The sequence below is a fragment of the Pleurodeles waltl genome, chromosome 4_2, assembly GCF_031143425.1.
Source record: "Pleurodeles waltl isolate 20211129_DDA chromosome 4_2, aPleWal1.hap1.20221129, whole genome shotgun sequence".
NCBI lineage: Eukaryota > Metazoa > Chordata > Amphibia > Caudata > Salamandridae > Pleurodeles > Pleurodeles waltl.
The window spans coordinates 741,787,389-741,805,484 of record NC_090443.1 but is presented as its reverse complement, the minus strand read 5'-3'; the positions used below and the strand labels follow the sequence as shown (position 1 = coordinate 741,805,484).

At 41.5% G+C, this 18,096-nt stretch overlaps 1 protein-coding gene across 2 annotated transcripts in view; it reads right to left on the bottom strand.

Annotated features, from left to right (window-relative positions):
• The window catches only part of FNBP1L (formin binding protein 1 like), a 445,620-nt gene that overhangs the window by 130,447 nt on the left and 297,077 nt on the right, over positions 1-18,096 (bottom strand). For both annotated transcript variants that reach the window (XM_069232381.1, XM_069232380.1), the window contains exons 8-9: positions 4,887-5,033; positions 1,839-2,042 (exon numbers count right to left, since the gene is read on the bottom strand). In XM_069232381.1, coding sequence (XP_069088482.1) covers positions 1,839-2,042; positions 4,887-5,033 — 351 coding nt within the window. The remainder of the gene's footprint in view (positions 1-1,838; positions 2,043-4,886; positions 5,034-18,096) is intronic.

Genomic DNA, 18,096 nt, shown 5'->3' with positions numbered 1-18,096 from the left:
ACTGGAGCTCTCTGCCCTTTACCAATCCAGCCACGGGCCCATCCATCTGGCCCATCAAGACTCACTCTCATTTCATCAGTCCATAAAACCTTAGAAAAATCAGTCTTGAGATATTTCTTGGCCCAGTCTTGACGTTTCAGCTTGTGTGTCTTGTTCAGTGGTGGTCGTCTTTCAGCCTTTCTTACCTTGGCCATGTCTCTGAGTATTGCACACCTTGTGCTTTTGGGCACTCCAGTGATGTTGCAGCTCTGAAATATGGCCAAACTGGTGGCAAGTGGCATCGTGGCAGCTGCACGCTTGACTTTTCTCAGTTCATGGGCAGTTATTTTGCGCCTTGGTTTTTCCACACGCTTCTTGCGACCCTGTTGACTATTTTGAATGAAACGCTTGATTGTTCGATGATCACGCTTCAGAAGCTTTGCAATTTTAAGAGTTCTGCATCCCTCTGCAAGATATCTCACTATTTTTGACTTTTCTGAGCCTGTCAAGTCCTTCTTTTGACCCATTTTGCCAAAGGAAAAGAAGTTGCCTAATAATTATGCACACCTGATATAGGGTGTTGATGTCATTAGACCACACCCCTTCTCATTACAGAGATGCACATCACCTAATATGCTTAATTGGTAGTAGGCTTTCGAGCCTATACAGCTTGGAGTAAGACAACATGCATAAAGAGGATGATGTGGTCAAAATACTCATTTGCCTAATAATTCTGCACTCCCTGTAGTCACGCCAAGGACTGAAAAGACAAGGGGAGAGAAGACTAAATCTGTAGTGAGGGCACCTCAAATATGACAACCATTTCTCAGCTACCAGACATCATCCCTCATGCTCTTCAGGCACAAAATAAGCACAACCCCAGTACAACACTAGCACACACTGCTACCTCTCCAGCGACCAGCCTTTCATGGGCCTAGCTCTCTAGTGGTCCTAAACTCTCATACAAAATGCATCCTTTTAAAATACCCATGATACCACTAGTCTTATTCATGTAACTTAATATTTATATTGATGTAACTATAACTGAAATTGCTTTCTCAACCCAAAGGCCTGAGCTAGTCATTTTAACTGCAGTCGTAGGAGGAGACTCTTTCAAAGAGCCTAGAAGCAATTGGCTTAATCAATGTGTGCTATATAAACAGACAGACAACCATCTGGGTACAGTTCCCTGAAGTATCTTTTATTCATTTCTGATTTTTCTTATTCCAAGTTTTCTGCCTTGCTATAATCATCACGTTCATGTTCATGATTCCACACATCTTGCTCTGCAGAACTGGATATGGGAAACCCTATTACCCTATGTCAATGAGATTCTGGTGAAGTGACGTGATGGCCTTTCTTCACACTAGAAGAAGCGCACTGAAGAAAAAAGAACGCTTAGGGGTCAATGCAACAGGACATTCAAGTTTCCCTCTTTCCAAAGAGGACAAACAGATTAACAGTGCTTTATTTAACAGTTATGTATAGCAGAATGTATGGTTTCGAGAGTTGTCATATCCTAACTAGCGAAGGGTACCAATACTAACAAAATGTGTGTTATAACATCCAACAAAAATCCCCGCTGTGCCTTCTGAAGGAGTATACCTACAAACAAATCAGGAGATTTTATTACAATAGCATTTTCTTTACAGATTACCACCATAATAAAGGGTAGAGTGAACCATCCGCTACTATGTTTTTTAAGTGGTGCTATATCACATTAATGCAATTACAACAGGTATGTCCAAAAACTATCCTGCACCCATCACAAAAGCACCAGCAGGCGAATATCAGCACTGTAAAATACAACAGTACAAGAAAGACTGAAATACTGGTAAGCGATAATAAATCAGAATTACCTTGGGCTTCTTTCCAAAAAGCCACAACTTGCCCTTGGCCTTCCCAGCTGTGTTTTTTCCATCTATCCGTACTACATCCGGCTTTGGAGTGCTGATGGTTCCATCCGACACTGCCCTATAGATATGTTGACTGTAATCTTCAAATGGAAAATCTCCCGGTGGATCAAAACCAGATTTAAATGTCTCGATCACTATTTGAGAATCCTGGTTCATAACAGAAGACAAAATGATTAGTAAGTATTCTCTCAATGTGCCAACCAACACAAAACAGGTAGCTCAAAGAAATGAACAGTATGTAAGCGCCACAGGAAACACACCAGACCTGCACCGGTTGAAAAAGGATAAGACAGCCAATGCTTTTTCTTTGAAAAACACTAAAAGGGTAGTAAACAAGCCAACATTTCTGCATAAGAACGATGGAGGCAGCAGAAGGGTCAAACTAGGACTGAGTACAGTGGCATTAAAAGCAGACCAGACGTTCTTGAAAGCTTAAGGAAAAGTATCTTCATCAGCACAACCAACATTTAATAAGGAGGGATTGAGCCAAGTTGACAGTAGTTGATCATGCACTCCTTTATCCCCAACAAGTAAAATGTGCATCACTACAAATCTCCTCTTACATCTTTTTTGACATTTTAAGCAATAATTTGCAAATTGTCAACTATTACCCGGGTAGCAGTTTTAGAGCCCTTATATTGTTTCAATAGGAGGTGTTTGAGTGACAGATCATAAGACGCAATAAGAAGGGAGAACACATTTCATCCAGCACAGTCAAACCATTGGCTCCATTCACATAAGAAAATCTTAAATCCCACAGCCCAATGGAGCAACCTGGGCTAAACCATTGTGCCTCTATATGTGCAAGATAGTGAATTAAAGTCCAAGAGCTACAAAAACAGAAATAAAGAAGAATCTAAGGAGGAGGCTCAAATGCTCACTCATGGTTGACAAACATTCTATCAGCAGAGAGTTGATCTTTAGAAGTGCACACAGACTAGGACACTCAGCCATGCAAAATAGAATAATCAAACATAAGTTGGATACAGCGACAAAGAGTTGTGTGGATTTAGCCAACACACCAGGTTAAAAACTTTAAAAAAAAAAAAAAAAAACACGTAGTCTACCACTTCTATTAGGAAGCTTGATCTTTTTCCAATAACTATAATTTTCTTGCGGTCGTCTCAGTTATAGTGACAGTCTGTAGCCAATCTCACATATTAAGAAGTCCTTTCTGATGCCCACTCACAAGGATTCATCATCCATGAATATCAATCAATCAAAAATAAAGGGGTGCAAATCACCGGTGGGGGGTTTCGAGGTGCTGAAAAAGCAAGAACACCACAGAAGCAAGATCAGTGCAGCAGCGCAGGGATCGCTGGGCTTGGGACCTACCCAGATACATTTTTTAAGTGAGTGTCTCTAACACTGCACATTTCAAGCAACCTATTCATTTAGGTGCACAGGAAATCATTTTGAGGTTTAACACACTATGTAAAATCTCCATACTAAATACTTTATTTTGTCTTAAAAAGATCACATTTGCAAAAGCACAAGAAAAAACAAAAAGGACATAGAACCTGCTTGAACTGCCAGCCATTATGAATTAACTTTTCAGATATATTGGTTAGTGAACTACTGAAGCATGTGCCCTGGTATTTAATTATTTCTGCAGTTCCAGTGTCGATATGCGCATACCATGAATGTGATCGAGAAAGTGCATGCCCGAGCTCACGAAAAGGTCTACTGCTCTGTCACTTAGGCTAAGCCAGGTCTGCTTACTAACGGGAATTATTGTCTGTTTTGGTCAATTTGAGGTACATGAAGCCATGTTTTACGCTGCATTTGGTACGGAATAAGGGTCAGCTGCTGTTCTTACTTTTCACTCCAGGAGTCCAGTCGGGAAGACACAGTTTAATGATGAAGATCCACTGATCAGAAGGAGTTTCTATTATCAGGCTAGGTTTTTGATGTTAATAAAATATGGTTGGATCCACAGGAGGAGAGGGTAGGTTTACTGAAGAGTTTTTGTGTTTGTCCTAGAAAATGTAAATATCTTGACTGAGCTAGCTGGACTCCTGGACGTATGTTTTTTTTTGTTTGTTTTTTTAGGAGCTCCAGCACTGTTTCCAGTCCAGGGAAGGGGAACCGTGGCCCTGGGAGAGAGTGGGGAGGCGCTTGGACCCCGGAGTGAGCTGAGGTGTATGGGCATAGAAAGATCTGTTCCTGGGCCCCCATCTCTCATACTGGCCCATTAAATACTGAGGGGACCTGTCTGGTGACACAGCTTAACCAGGCAGCAACAAGGAGAGCCAAATGGGGAGTCGCCCCTAGTGAATGATCGCGTCCAGGACACGGTGAATTTACAGAAATCCAACTTAGGGAAATAAATGAGACTGTTTTTACCCAATTGAGGCACATTTGATACCACAGGACACTTACCGCAATGCCACCAATACAGATAAAAACAACCCCTCCAAAGACAGAAAATATTTTTTGTACCAAATGGTCTCTAGATGGGGCAGAAGCATATGGTTGTGTCGCTGAGCCGAATGATGACTGAGCCTCTCTCAAAGCAGATCAGTGCACCCTATTAGGGAAAGGGTGGGGAAAATGCAAACTCTTTAAAATATAGACTATGGAGCAAAGGAAATGTGGCTGTGTAATTTATTAATTATCCTATTGTATAGTATAATGCATCGTATTGCTTTTGGAATGAAAAACCAAATAAATGCTGTACTTCAAATTAGTGTTATTCGATATTCAACAATTAACTTCAAACACCATAACTGAATAATTTAGCTTCGCCTAAAGTATTGCTACAGAACTAAATTCATATCTAGACGGATGTAGTTCATTGCTTTTTGAAACATCTGCCCTAACCAAAATGTAGAATGATTTACATTTTTCTAAATTTCAGATTGGACTCCAATACCTATAATTTAAAAAATAAACAATGCAAATGCTTTTGCTAAAACCATAAAACCACATTGTACATAGTGTTAAAGAGTGAATAACAATCAGCTAAACACAAAAAAAGAATACACTTACTTTACGTTCATCGACTGACTTTGCTGCATGAACCATTCCATCAAAACATTTTGAGACGATTGGGATAACCTTTCGGTCAGCATCAGCAAATCCTTTATAGCATTCACTCAGTTTGACAGTTCTTCGCTCGTCCATTTCTTGAAGATGCTATAAGGTAGAGCATGGACAATCACCAGGACTGGTTACGTCTGAGGGTGTTTTAACAGATTTTTGACAAATGACAACAAATTTATAGAGCGGTGGGGTGAAAAAAAAACAATTGCAGCATTATATTGAAACACTGGCTCAGGAGCAATGTTCTAGGCCATCTCGCCTCAATTTACGATCTGCATGAAGAAAGCTTTTTTCTGATATCGGCATCATATCATCAAATAATTTGAAAGTGTGGGCACATAAGGAACAAAAAAAAAGTAACAGCGCCCATGCTTATGGCAATGGTCTGTCGTTTGTTGTAAAGAAGCAAGAGACAAAGGACTGGTTGGATTACAGAAAACTCTATTTAAATGAAAAATCACATCACACTTAATATATGGTTACATTGTCCAAATACTTCCAAAACGATCACACATCACTTACAGAAAATGGAATACCCAGTTAAGCTTACTGGCAAAAACAATAAGAGGTCAATTGTACAAAAAACAAAGTAAAGTGAATAAAGCTGAAAACAAGGTTAAGAATAAAGTCTAATATTCAGACAAATTCACATTTACTTGGGATTCCTTACTATTAATTCTGGGTCAATAACACATCTGAACGGGTATCCAGTAAAATTATTAGTTTCAGCAGTATTTGGAAAACTGAAAAAAAATAGATGGTCATCAAAACCTGCGAAATTCACATACAACTATATACATAAATGATAAACTCTACTTGCGGACGTATTTCATTAACGCAAGAACAGGAGGTTTATCACTTAAGATAACTCAGGGCAGCTTTATCTCACAATGCAGGAATCATAATTGTAGCCTGTGCAAGGCTGTTACACAGAATATTGCACATGTAGTTATTTGTTATGGGTTTATATCTCAGGGACAATACTATCTCCAATATGGGCTTTGCACAGCCAAGGAACGAACAATTACCAATGCATTGAACTTATTTACCCGCCCCACACACTCTCAAAAAATGTGCAAGCTGAGAATAAGCTTCTAAATTATTTTGGCTATATGATGTATTGACAATGATTTTATTACTACAGGTGAATGTTCTGTATCATAATTGATTTGTATGCTTTTGTATAAAGCCAAATCTACAAATCCACAAACTCGAGAACATGACGAACACCTTCCCTACATCTGGTATCTGCAAACTGAGCTTAGGCTTTTTTTTTTTTTAAGTCGAGCGGAAGCGTTCGACCACTTGTATACTTTTTAAGTATACTTATACTGTGGATTCAAAGCGTTTTCATTTGTTGGTTGCAGTGTCCTTTAAAAATCCTTGCTTGCTAGTGGTCAGTTCTGCCCTTTGGGCCTGTCTTTTTCTCTTTGGGAGCAGAGACCCACAACTGTATAATTATGCTATGTCCTGTTTACATCTTCTGTAGGGGACTTTTTTATTTTATTTTTTTTAGTTTTTGCCTGATCATTTTACACTGTGGGTGGGTGTTCCAGAGTAGCCACGGTTCCTCGGGCAAGTCCCTCCTCCCCTCCAACACCCTCTACAAACATAAAACCAACAGCAGAGGCTGGCTTTTCTAGGGCCACTTCGTTTATCTTAGCTCCCATGCTTGGCTTGGAATGAGCGCTTTAATTTCCTTTTTGTGTTGGCCACAGCCAGAAAAGACCAGCTGCTGTGATCCGCAGCTTCTTCAAAGGGAGTGCTCTGCTGATTAGTGACTGCAGGTGTGATGTTTGTATGAGCATGATCACACAGCCTGCATTTAAATACAGCGAAAATGCAACTTGCAGTTTATATAGAAAAACTAAATACAATGTAAAAAACGAGAAACCGGCACAAAAACATACACAACACTGCAAGGGCAGCTCTTTGCCCCACAGGCTATAACTGGCATTGCCCCTTTAAGGGGTCCCTTGATCCTGGCCTTGCTCTCTTCGCTCAGCCTGGAGAGAAGGGAAGGATCCCAGCGGAAGGAATCCCGGCCGAGCCCCCTTCCCATGCCTGCCCCTGGCCTTCCAGCACTGTGTTTGTTCTTTTTTCCATACCCCCCCCCCCCACCCCCGCTCTGTGAAAGCCGAACTCTGGCGCTTGTTTTCTTGTATAGCTTACGGCACACTGAGGCGTAGCCTCTCTCTTTCGTGTATACTTTGTAGCGATGAGTACATGTTCCCGTAAAATGAGAGTGCTAGGTAGTCGGATGTCAGTTGGGCCCCTTTCACTGCTGGTTATGCCACGTCTTATGCCTGGACTCTTGCTGATATTCGCACTATAAAGTCTGTCTTCCAGTACATTTTTTGCAGGTTTTGTGCTTGGTCTTTTTTCCTCCCCTCTGGGGAGACTAACCTGATCTCACACCTTTATACATCCTGACTTGTTCCTGGGCCCCCGAATGTTAGACTCTACTCCAGCAAATGTATTGCTATGCAGTTTAAAGCTCCGGTTCTATTCTTCCGTATTTAACACGCATGTTTTTCAGTTTAGGATATATTTTTCTTCAAGGGACCTAAACACCGCAAGGGGAGGGGATCATGACAATGTCCGTTCTGCATCCATTGTTAGAAGTGTAAAACAATTAAAAGTAATTTGTAAACATGAGACTTATTTCCTTTCAGCTGGACAAACTTTTTGTACCAGCAATTGCTGAGTGTGAAGTAATGTTTGTGCTAGAAATTGCCAGAATTTCTGGTAGTTTTGTTGATAATTTGTGTTGTTTTGTGACAGAGGTTTCGTTTAAGGGGAGTGTTGTTGGAATGTATTTTGATATAAACATTTGAGTTATGAATATAAAACGGTGCCGACATGCAAGTCCCTGACAATTTTTTTTTTTTTTTTAGAATTGACAATTTTTTCAATATCATTGTGGCACGCGCCCGTTAGCAGATTAAGACGGAATTCTGAAAATATGAGACTAAGTTTTTTAATTTATGTTGTATTGTACTTCAATGAGGTCTAAGTCTGTCGCTCACTGTTCACACACACTCGAGATACGTGGGACTTGTTGGCTTTCTGGGGTATGGCAGTCATCTTATGGAATAATGTGATCTAAACCTGCTTATTTATTTTCACTTCATTGCCATTGTTTTGCGTCTGACCAGTCTACCTTTTCCTTATACAGAAATGGCTCCACGAAAGGGCAAGGAAAAGAAGGAAGAACAGGTCATCAGCCTGGGAACCCAAATTGCAGAGGGTGCAAATGAGTTTGGGGTGTGCCATATTTTCGCTTCCTTCAACTACACATTCGTCCACGTCACTGAGTAAGTCACCCGTTTGCTGCATCTAGCATGTTTCTCACAGCTCCACAATGTTACGTTTCTTCTTCCATCCAATCCAGTTTCTTTTGCTCAGTAATGACATTTTGATGTCATAATTGAAAACTACCTAATTTCACCTAAGCCATGCTTCGAGTTTGATTGAAGACATACACTGAAATGCACACAATTGGCCCCAAAAACTGCCCCGCCGCTCCATGGCTGGTCCTCAGTGGCAGGAAAACACGCATTTTCTTGCCGGCGTGAGACTGATACCACCCTGACTTCATACTTGTTACAGGTCTATCTACAGTTCTGATAATTACCCATGTCTTTCCAGGGAAACAACATGTTGTGCGACTGGTGGAATGAAAGCGAAGGCCGACAAAGATGAATCCTCCCCATATGCTGCCATGCTGGCAGCCCAGGATGTGGCCCAGCGATGCAAGGATCTTGGCATCACCACGATGCATATTAAATTACGTGCAACAGGTGGATACAGGTGAGTACAGAGCACTGATTCCACATTTTTGCGGGTTGGTGAACGTGAATCAACTTGTGGGTCATGTACGACTGACATTTTCCGAAATGCTGTGCGCCTTAGCCCTCTTTATGCAGCTGTAGTGGGGAGTTCGTTTTAATGATGGAGTTATTCTGAGGGCGAAACATTTCATGAGCTAGTGCGAGGTGGGGGCTTCTTGATGGTGGTGATGTACTGTATTTTAATGTAACATATCTTGATTATCTCTACATTATTTCTGTACAGATTTAATTTCAGTAATACCTTAGTGTAATGTTTGCTCTTGTATTTTATGTAGTTTTCACAGTGAATGTACGATATGCGAAAACTTCAAAATCAGGAGTTGAAAGCGCAGTTCACGAAGGATTCATAAAGGTATGCTAACAGTGGTGCTGTAAAAATGCTATGTCGTACGAGAGACTGGCACCCTTCCATTCTTGTTCTGCTGCCTGTCAAGAAACATTAGACCACTACAAACTCTACATAAGCACATTTTGTCATAGCGCCCTTGTTGAACTTCTTGTCACCTTGATTTAGGCACATGTACCTCAACCTTCTACTTTAGTTTTTCTGTCGGCCTATCTTTGTTCTTTTCCCTTCTCTGTCTCCTGAAGTTTGTACTTAGGCCTGTTCTGCTATTTGGGGCAGAAAGCTCAGCATATGAAGATAACTTTGATCACAAAAGTTAGAAAGTGCCCATGGCTTTCATCCCATGCGTTTGTGTGGTGCTGTTTCTTTGTTTAAATAACAAAAGCATTTTTAGTCCTTTGGCGCCACTGAACTTTTCATTCTACTTCCAGGACCAAGCCACCAGGACCGGGGACCAAGTCAACCCTAGGAGTCCTGGCCCGTTCTGGAATGAAGATCGGTCGTATCAGAGATATTCATCATTTATCTGTACATTTGTTGCTTTGGTTTCTTTTGTAGTTTTTGCCTCGCAATAGCGATCTATCTGTGATATTTATTAGAGCACTAGTTGCCCCTGGAATCTAATGATCATTCACTATAATGCATCTTGAATGCAGAAGTTTCCCCTGCTCTCTCCTATGCCTTTAAATTAAGACCGGCTATCTCCAACTGGTTTGACCTTGGACACTGTTTTGGTTGGGGACGTTTTCGAAAGGCACTGAGGTCAGATCAGAAGTTATTGGTGGTGGGGCTTCACTGTCCTATGAGATATAAAGTAGAGTGATCGCCTACACTAGGGACACTGACATTATGTGGCAGGGGATCACTGAATTATGTGGCAACACAAAGCAAATTGTGCCTCACGCAGCAAATTTTTACTCATGGTAATACAGTCTGGGCAAATACTTCGCTCTTTGGCTCCAGTTTGACAACAAAATATAGAAACAAGTAACTTAAAAATGACCTGTCAAGTCTTCATGAAGGGCCTTCAACTGTGCTCGAACACTTCACAATTTTTTAGTGACACTTGATCCATTTAAGCTAGAAACATTTTTTTTCTTAATCTGCAAACTGTGGAAAATTCAAAATCCCGCAAACAGCTGCACAATCACATAATTCCGGTGGCCTGCCTACTGACCCACTATCTTGTCTCAACAACCTCGGTTTTTTTTCATTCTCAGATAATTTGAGATAAGAAAAACGTTATATTGACCTTGGCAATCATTTCTGTGCAGAAAAGCCATTGTGCCACCTCCATCGTTTTGCCCCACAGCAAGGACTTGGCAGAAAGTTTCATTTTTGAGAGTCTTGGTTTGAGTATTCTTTAAAATTACTTTGAAAGCCTTGTAATTTAAGCCATTGAAGTGGCCTGCTAAGACCATGGAGTGGCAGGTTAAAGGTGTTCAGCGCAATACAACTGAGGTTTTACTGTAGGAGGTTATTTAATTAAATAAACGTTGTCCCCATAACATTGATTTGTCACATTCCCTTTTGTGACTACCAAAAGTTCTCCGTAGAAACCCAAACATTAGTCAGTTTAATATAAAAAAGTGCAAAATTTGGAAGGTCTTGCCAAATCAATGACATCTGCTTAGTATCTTTTATAGACACACACACTTCAAAATAATTAGCATGTTCACATTTTAGACCACCAGTTTCCTAAACTCGTAATTTTAAAAGCAGTTGAAACCTGAATTTGCGTTTGCCTCTTTAACTCATCACCGCACAAAAGGTGATGAATGTTTAGTAAGCAAAATTGACTAAGTATGTGAATACTACAACTGACTACCCCTACCAAACCATGGGGAGATGTGTTTATATGACAACATTTTCTTACAGTTTATTTTGCTTGCTGAAGTTCCCTCCAAAATTCAGGTTGTGGACATTGAGTTGCCTTTGCGTCCCAAAAGATCTTATAACGCTCTACTTACTGATTTGCAGGGAATGGCAGAAATTCATGATTTTAGTTTCTGGAATGTTCTGCTTTATCTGCGGTCTGGGCCAGGATTGTGTGTTTTGTTCTCTCCTGTGTATTTGTTTTACATAATTAATTAATCAGTGAGGGCATGACACTGGATGGACTCTTGAGCAAAGTCTCTGAAATAGCAACTGACTTTCATGAAGCAAAACATGCCTATGACTAGTCTACCAGCAGCACTTTTTAGTGTTGAGCCTGCAATACAATTCTGTTAAAGGTCTTGCAGCCCACCCACTGCTCATCATTTGTTAGCTCCAGTTTGTATTCTGTGCATCCTAACTGGCCAGCTCAGTCCAAATGTCAGTTCTGTTTGTCTCTGTGGAGCAAAGACCAAGCACAGATTATTCAGCACCCATCCGATGCTCCTGACATGATTGAGGTACTACTACTTCTTCCCATTCCCCTCCCCTTGGCTGCTTCTCCCTCCATAGCGCTTTTTAGGTTGAACCTAGGCAGCGTGCGTGCGCTGTCTATCGACATGCTGTAATCTACATCTGTGGGCTTGCACCACACCCATCGCTTTCATTCTTTCCATGGTCTGCCTTTCAAAATTCCTTTGGTTTCTTTGGTAAATGCTTTACTTTTGTCCTGCCTTTTGGCGGTTTTGTTCCTGCCCTGGCGACTGACCGTGTAACATGGATTATTGCACGATCGCCGATATATGTTTGTGTGGGTGCACTACTTTTTTCTTTTGCTTTGGCTTGTCAGTTTCCTGCTCAGTATCCACAATGGTTTGTTTCGGGGCACTTGGCTCGTGCCACTAAATACGCTCAGCTGATGCCATTTGACAACCAGAATGTAGCGGAATATGTATGTGTAAACAAACTTCAATTCCTGATATGCTTTTGGAGCCTTTGCAGCTCAGCAGCATTCTTAATGTTTCATATTATTGTTCTTTTTTCAATTAACTGTTCCGTAGATTAGAACTTAAGTTTTGTCTTTTTTTTTGTGGAACTGCCGAGACTCTAACCTGGCCGCTTTCAATATTATGCTGCATTTTTTCTCCAAGTCAGTAGGTATTTTTTCAGGGTTGTTTGTAGCAACGGTATAGAGCTCTTTAATCCCTGGCAGCACTGCACCCAGGATAATCTGCTGCAGCATGGTTAAACGCTTTTAAGGTCCCAAAGGCGAGACCCATTGGCTATGCAAATGCATGTTTAATATTAGGGTTGGTGGAGTGGTTTTCCTGCAAAACGCTATGAAGTCCAGAAAATAAACTTCCAGAGTTAAAGCAACCATAGGGTGCATCTGAAAAGTATGGACAAACAACCAAATAAATGTACATGCAATATTTATAGCATTAAAAGGTGTGCTGCAAACAAAACCACAGTTCACTTCACTGACCCACATGCACACCCATCAAATATTTGCAATGGTAAGACTCAGGTAAGGAGCTGTCAATAAAAAAGCACAAGCATTCTGGGATACAACAAAGGCATCAATAGCTCCCAGCAACAGGTACTGCAGGTTTTGAAACCTGTCGGACTAATTGAAAATTGAATGCTACTATGATACTTTACATAAGCTTCCACAAATAGGATCCTTAAGATGACACTTCAAAATGCCAGAGGGATTCAAAGATGCCTTAGCATAATTTTCTTCCAGGAAAGAATAATGTTCCAAAGGGACCCTGCAAAGCCTGTTCCTTCGGCCCCTTCTACGGGGCGAATGGATAAGAAGCATCAGAAGAGATGCTGCAACTGAAACGTTGAAAAGAGCCCACATGTCCTAAAAATACCTCCAGAGGCTTAGGAGGAGAAGAGTGCAGTAGAAGATACAGAGGACACAGGCGGGACTGACGCAAACTGAAAAATAAGTTCACAGTCTCAGGCTTCATGAATGAAGTAAAAATCCACAAAATGGCAAAGAATTGAAGGAACAAAAAGAGAGCTCTGGGGCAACTAACCCAAGGGAAATAGGCAAACCAGAAGCGTCACCATACAGGATTCCTATGACAAGTATCCCTCATACGCATTCAGATGTAGTATTCACAGTGTAGTTGTGTTATAATGCATGGATTGCGATACCCAGGTGGTCCGCATAACTCTGGAATGGTATCGGAAAAACTGAAGTAGCCATGTGAGAAATTCTTCATTCTGTGCACACGATTATGCTACCTTCCACAATTCCATGTGCACAGTCATAGGCAGCAGGGACCATGGTGGGGCTCGCTCACCACAACCATAGACCAAAGAGGGCAGAAGAAAGAACATCATGGAACCACCATGGGCAATACTGGAACAAGGAGAGGAAGAAGCTGAGGTAGACACTGGGCTTCAAAGTGCAGCTCTGGAATTCCTGGATCTCTGATGAAGACAAAAAGTTCAAAGCAGCTTTGAATTCTCCCAAAAGGTTTACAAAGACATCGAAACAAATGCAAAAGTGTTGATTATTTTCCAGTTTGGTAAAAAGAAGGTATCACAATCAACATCGTTTGGATTCAGACTGGATACACAAAGGCAAACTTATTTTTTCAACAAGCAGATGAAAGTCAATTCCTTCTGGAAGAAAAGAGACACACTCTCATACTAAGAGTGCATTTTTAAAACACCAGATTATAATGATGATGCTGGACTGTGGCTAACACAAAGCTTGCAGCAGTGTCAGTGCCCCACCCAGAAAAAAATAATAGCCAAAAGATTACTAAATTCATAGAATTACCTTAGAATAATAAAGGATAGTATCAAATGGAAGAGATTACCACTACATATCTGTTTGAAGGTCAGCTGTAACTCAAGCATAGTGCATCAGTGGCAGTTTTAAATACGTTCTGAAAAACAGAACTTAAGACTTGTTGAATTTTGCAAACTAAAGACTCTCAACAAGGCACAAGAGAACTGAAGACTTGCCGAATGTCACTAAGAAGGGCGTCTCCTGTTCACACAACCCTGACAGTCAAGCAACTAATCCTCAATCTGAACAAAGAGTGGAGCATTGATCGGAAACCTTGCATGGAGCGGAGACTTCCCACTAAAATGTGTTTTGTGTAAACAGAAGAAACATTCACTGCCTGCTGCTAATCTGCGGGAGGACGCAGACCTCTGTGGGAAGGCTCACGCCAGACCCGGGTCCACAGGAAGAAAGCTGGCGAGGAAGGAGAGAAACACGGCAATTAGTATCACTGCAAGAAGACTTGGAGTACATTCAAGAAATGGTTAGGTAAACTGGACACTGACCAAAGCAGCAGGGAATGAGCGCGAGCGGGACATCTGCTAACTGAAGGTCGCAGAGAAGGTGGACCCAAGGAGTGCGAGGGAGTCCGGATGACAGTTGCCAAGACAAAGGCTTCTGAGTTGAGAAACAGATGACATCATCAGAAGAGTCATGTTTTCATGCACATGGAAATGGATTCCAACGCCCTGTGTGTTCCACTGTATGGATCCCAGTTACAAAACGAAGGAAAACATTCACAATCATTGTGTAATTACATATTTTATTTGGAGAAATGACAAAAAAACGTTTCATGCGCTGGCTGTTGGGCTTCATTCATGGTATTTACCGGAACTTGCTGTTCAGTGAAGTATAGATGCGGACCATGCCGAACAAGCAGCTGCAAGGTTCCGGGCTCTGGGATGGTTAGAGTCTACCAGCAGACATTTATCCTAGGCTTTTATTAGAAGGAAATGTGTAACATGTGCCTCAAAATCCAATTACCTTGAACTAAAATTATTGTTAAGATATCAAAGGAAGCTGTGGGAGAGGGCTGCAGCGATCCTGTGGCTTCAGAAGTAAAAATAATATGTATCTATAGTGATCAGCTTGTTGTGCTGTAAGTTGATACACTGGCCATCTAGTGGTAGGTCCAGAAAAGTACAACTTTTTCTCACAAACTTTGTTTCAGCTTCATCATGAATCTAATGACTCTTCCTTACTTCATTCTAAAGCCCAAAATGCTCTGAGACAGCCCCCCCTCCAACCCAGACTGGATATTTCCACTGCACGCCATATGACTTTGTTCCCATTAATCATGTATGAAGTGTGTCTCTATATTACAATGTTATCCTAGGGAGGAGGATCCCATGTCAGAGGGTAACATGTGAATCTACTAAAGATGTGTGACAAGAATCCTCTATGAGGACAACGTTTTGAATAGAGATTCTTAGTTTTCCTGTAGGTGGCTTTATGTTCCTCTCTGTCACTGCCTCCCAGGGACTGTGGATTTCACTTGAAGGCATCTGGGATGTTGGCTGATAAATAATGGCAATTTGGTGGAAGGACGCCCACCAACATCATACTCCAAACGGATTCACCAATCAGAGAAGTCTGTTCGAGGAACTGGAAAGTGGGGTGAGCAGGCTGTGCGGAAGAGTGGAGAGTGAAGGAAAACCATAGGAGCAGAAAGAGACAGAAAGGAAAGCAACATCCGAAGAAGAGAGTGGGAGGAGAGGACTACTCGGTGAAGAGCAGTACGAGTGGAAAGTGAGGGAGAAGAGCTTGCAGGAACCTGAATCCTTAAACAGAAATGCCACTGGGCACAGGGGTCACTAGAGGCTGCACTACGAGTCTCCTGTAGGAGCAGTCCGGGGAGGGGCCGTGGGTGAAGGAAAGTTATCTTTGATATTTCCTACTCATTGCTAGGCTGGTCGCTGTGATGGAGCTGAATGAATAAAAAGATCAGAAAACATCATTAATCAACGTTTCACATTTACTTAGAAGTATTTTAAAGGGGTAGTCAAGTTGGTGGCTCAGAGTGAAACGAGTGACACCTTTGTTACGGATGAACAAGGCATATATGATACATATCTGCACCTCATACAGGGCTCCCTTCTCTGCTTTCATTTCAAAGGGGGGGGGGGGTGAGGAGACAGACTGAGTGCTACTGGACCTGCCTATTAAACACAGAGGTTTGTCTTCCAAGAATGAAAGCCTATACTTGTTTTGAGCAATTTTCTGATAAAATAAATATCGATTAAGAATGTATAAAAAACAACAAACTTATGCTTACAGATATGTTATTATTTTCTGTTTGCAGCATCTATCTACTGAAGATTTGGATAATTGGTTTAAAAAGGTCTTTAAAACTGCCTTGCCGACTAGAGTCTCCCCTTAATGCTGAATAGCCACATAGAAGTGGAGTGTGCACAAATAACCACATTGATGCACTGCATGTGTCAGCAAGGAGCATGTTATCTGGAAAGGCCATGGTATCTCCTGTCTTAAATGTGGGCTCTAGTCAAGATAGAGCCTGGAGCAGTGGACTGGCAGAAACATAACTTATTTGTATGCGACATACTACGCGTATTGCCAGGTCTGACACTGCTGGCCAAAACCAAAAAATAGTTAGTTTGCAGTGAAAATCAATTTTGTGCAATAACTGTATTTCTTCTTACATCGAGTACATGTAACAAATGCTCCATTCTTGACAGCTTATTATTTAAGTAAGGAAGTTAGCAACTGTCAAAGAAAAAAAAGTGTGTACGTTAATCCATACTGTTTCAATGTCAACATGTACAAACTGAAATCACGAACTGGAGAGAGATAATGGCAACCGAAACATTTCCACTTTGCGGCGTAGCAGGCACGTGTTGTAGGATGGCGTGCCTCTTTTAGGACTGTCATCAACTCTTGGGAGATGGTCAAATAAGCGAGGCTGATTTCTGGACAGGGCACCAAGTACCCATGGACTGGCAGGCTCCCTCTTCGTTGGCCGAGCGGGTGAGGGTGTCCAGCGTCCATTGCTATTCAACATATCAGGAAACCACTGGCATTTACTACACGTTCCTGACTACATATAGAGCATCCATGCGGGGACAGCACATGCAAATATCCCTAACCAATGTATGTCGAAAGCATTCCCTCGAGATTGGGATTGTGGATACATGCTGGCTTGGCATTTTGCATTTTCTCCTGTTGCAAACTGGTATACTTACATATCAAATGTATAAACTGGAGAGTTCCTTTCCTGCCAGTGTGTTTCATGGTGAGCCCTTCTTAGTCCATCTGCCAGAAAGTCCTCCATAGCAGACGTGTTCTTACCAAAATGAGTAAAGCCATAACCCATTCACCATCCTGAACTGGAGACTCTTCTTGTCGTTCAGGATGGTGCATGTGATATGATGATTCAGAGTCATCACACTGTCTGTTCCAATCAAAACAACTGTGTTTATGAACTGTGTGGAAAGCTGCTAAAGCTTCTACTTTCAGTCTCAACATCTAGATATACAAGTGTTCAACTATGCTACACTGGGACATCTTTATTGTGAATCTGACAGTTTATCTGCAAAGCCTCCATAGTAATGGCCACCTGCTGCCACACAGCTACAAGGTTATGTCCTTTAAGGATACTACAAGTTACACCACTGTAATCAAATTCAAACATTGCTGTACTCAATTCTAGATCATCCCAGCACCTGCCTGACTATTGTGTTGCCAGCGGCTCCTGTAGAGTCCTAAAAATGGGGCCTGGCATTGGTGACCATTGCAATGCACAAAACTATCATCCCTAAAATGGTAAAGGTGTTCCTTAGGGTTAAGGACTCTGCTAGATGGTAAAGGGTAACTTTTTCACAAAGTCTGAGCTTGTTCTTTGGTGAAATAAGGTTTTTCTACCTGCCCAAAGAAAGAGTTATCTGTTGCAGCTGAAGATGGAATTTTAGCCCCAATACAATGAACCATAATCTATACAGTAATAAAATCACTGGCTGACTGTATGCTGCTATTGACAAAACCTCTTCCCCTTGACTAACCGGTCATCCAGATATGGATTATACATGGAGTTCCAGTGACACAGCTGGAGGTGGGCTTGAACAATGTTCAGAGTTGGGATGCTGTCATCAATGTTACAGCCATAGGGATTGTGAAAATTTGCATTGTAACACAAATTATACAAAATGAGCCAAGCCCATTCAGCAGGAGAGTGCTAAAGGCGTGAAAGGTAGCTTGTGGTGCACTGTAAAGCACACTGTCACAAATATATGACTAAAGCATGAGGTGGGGGGC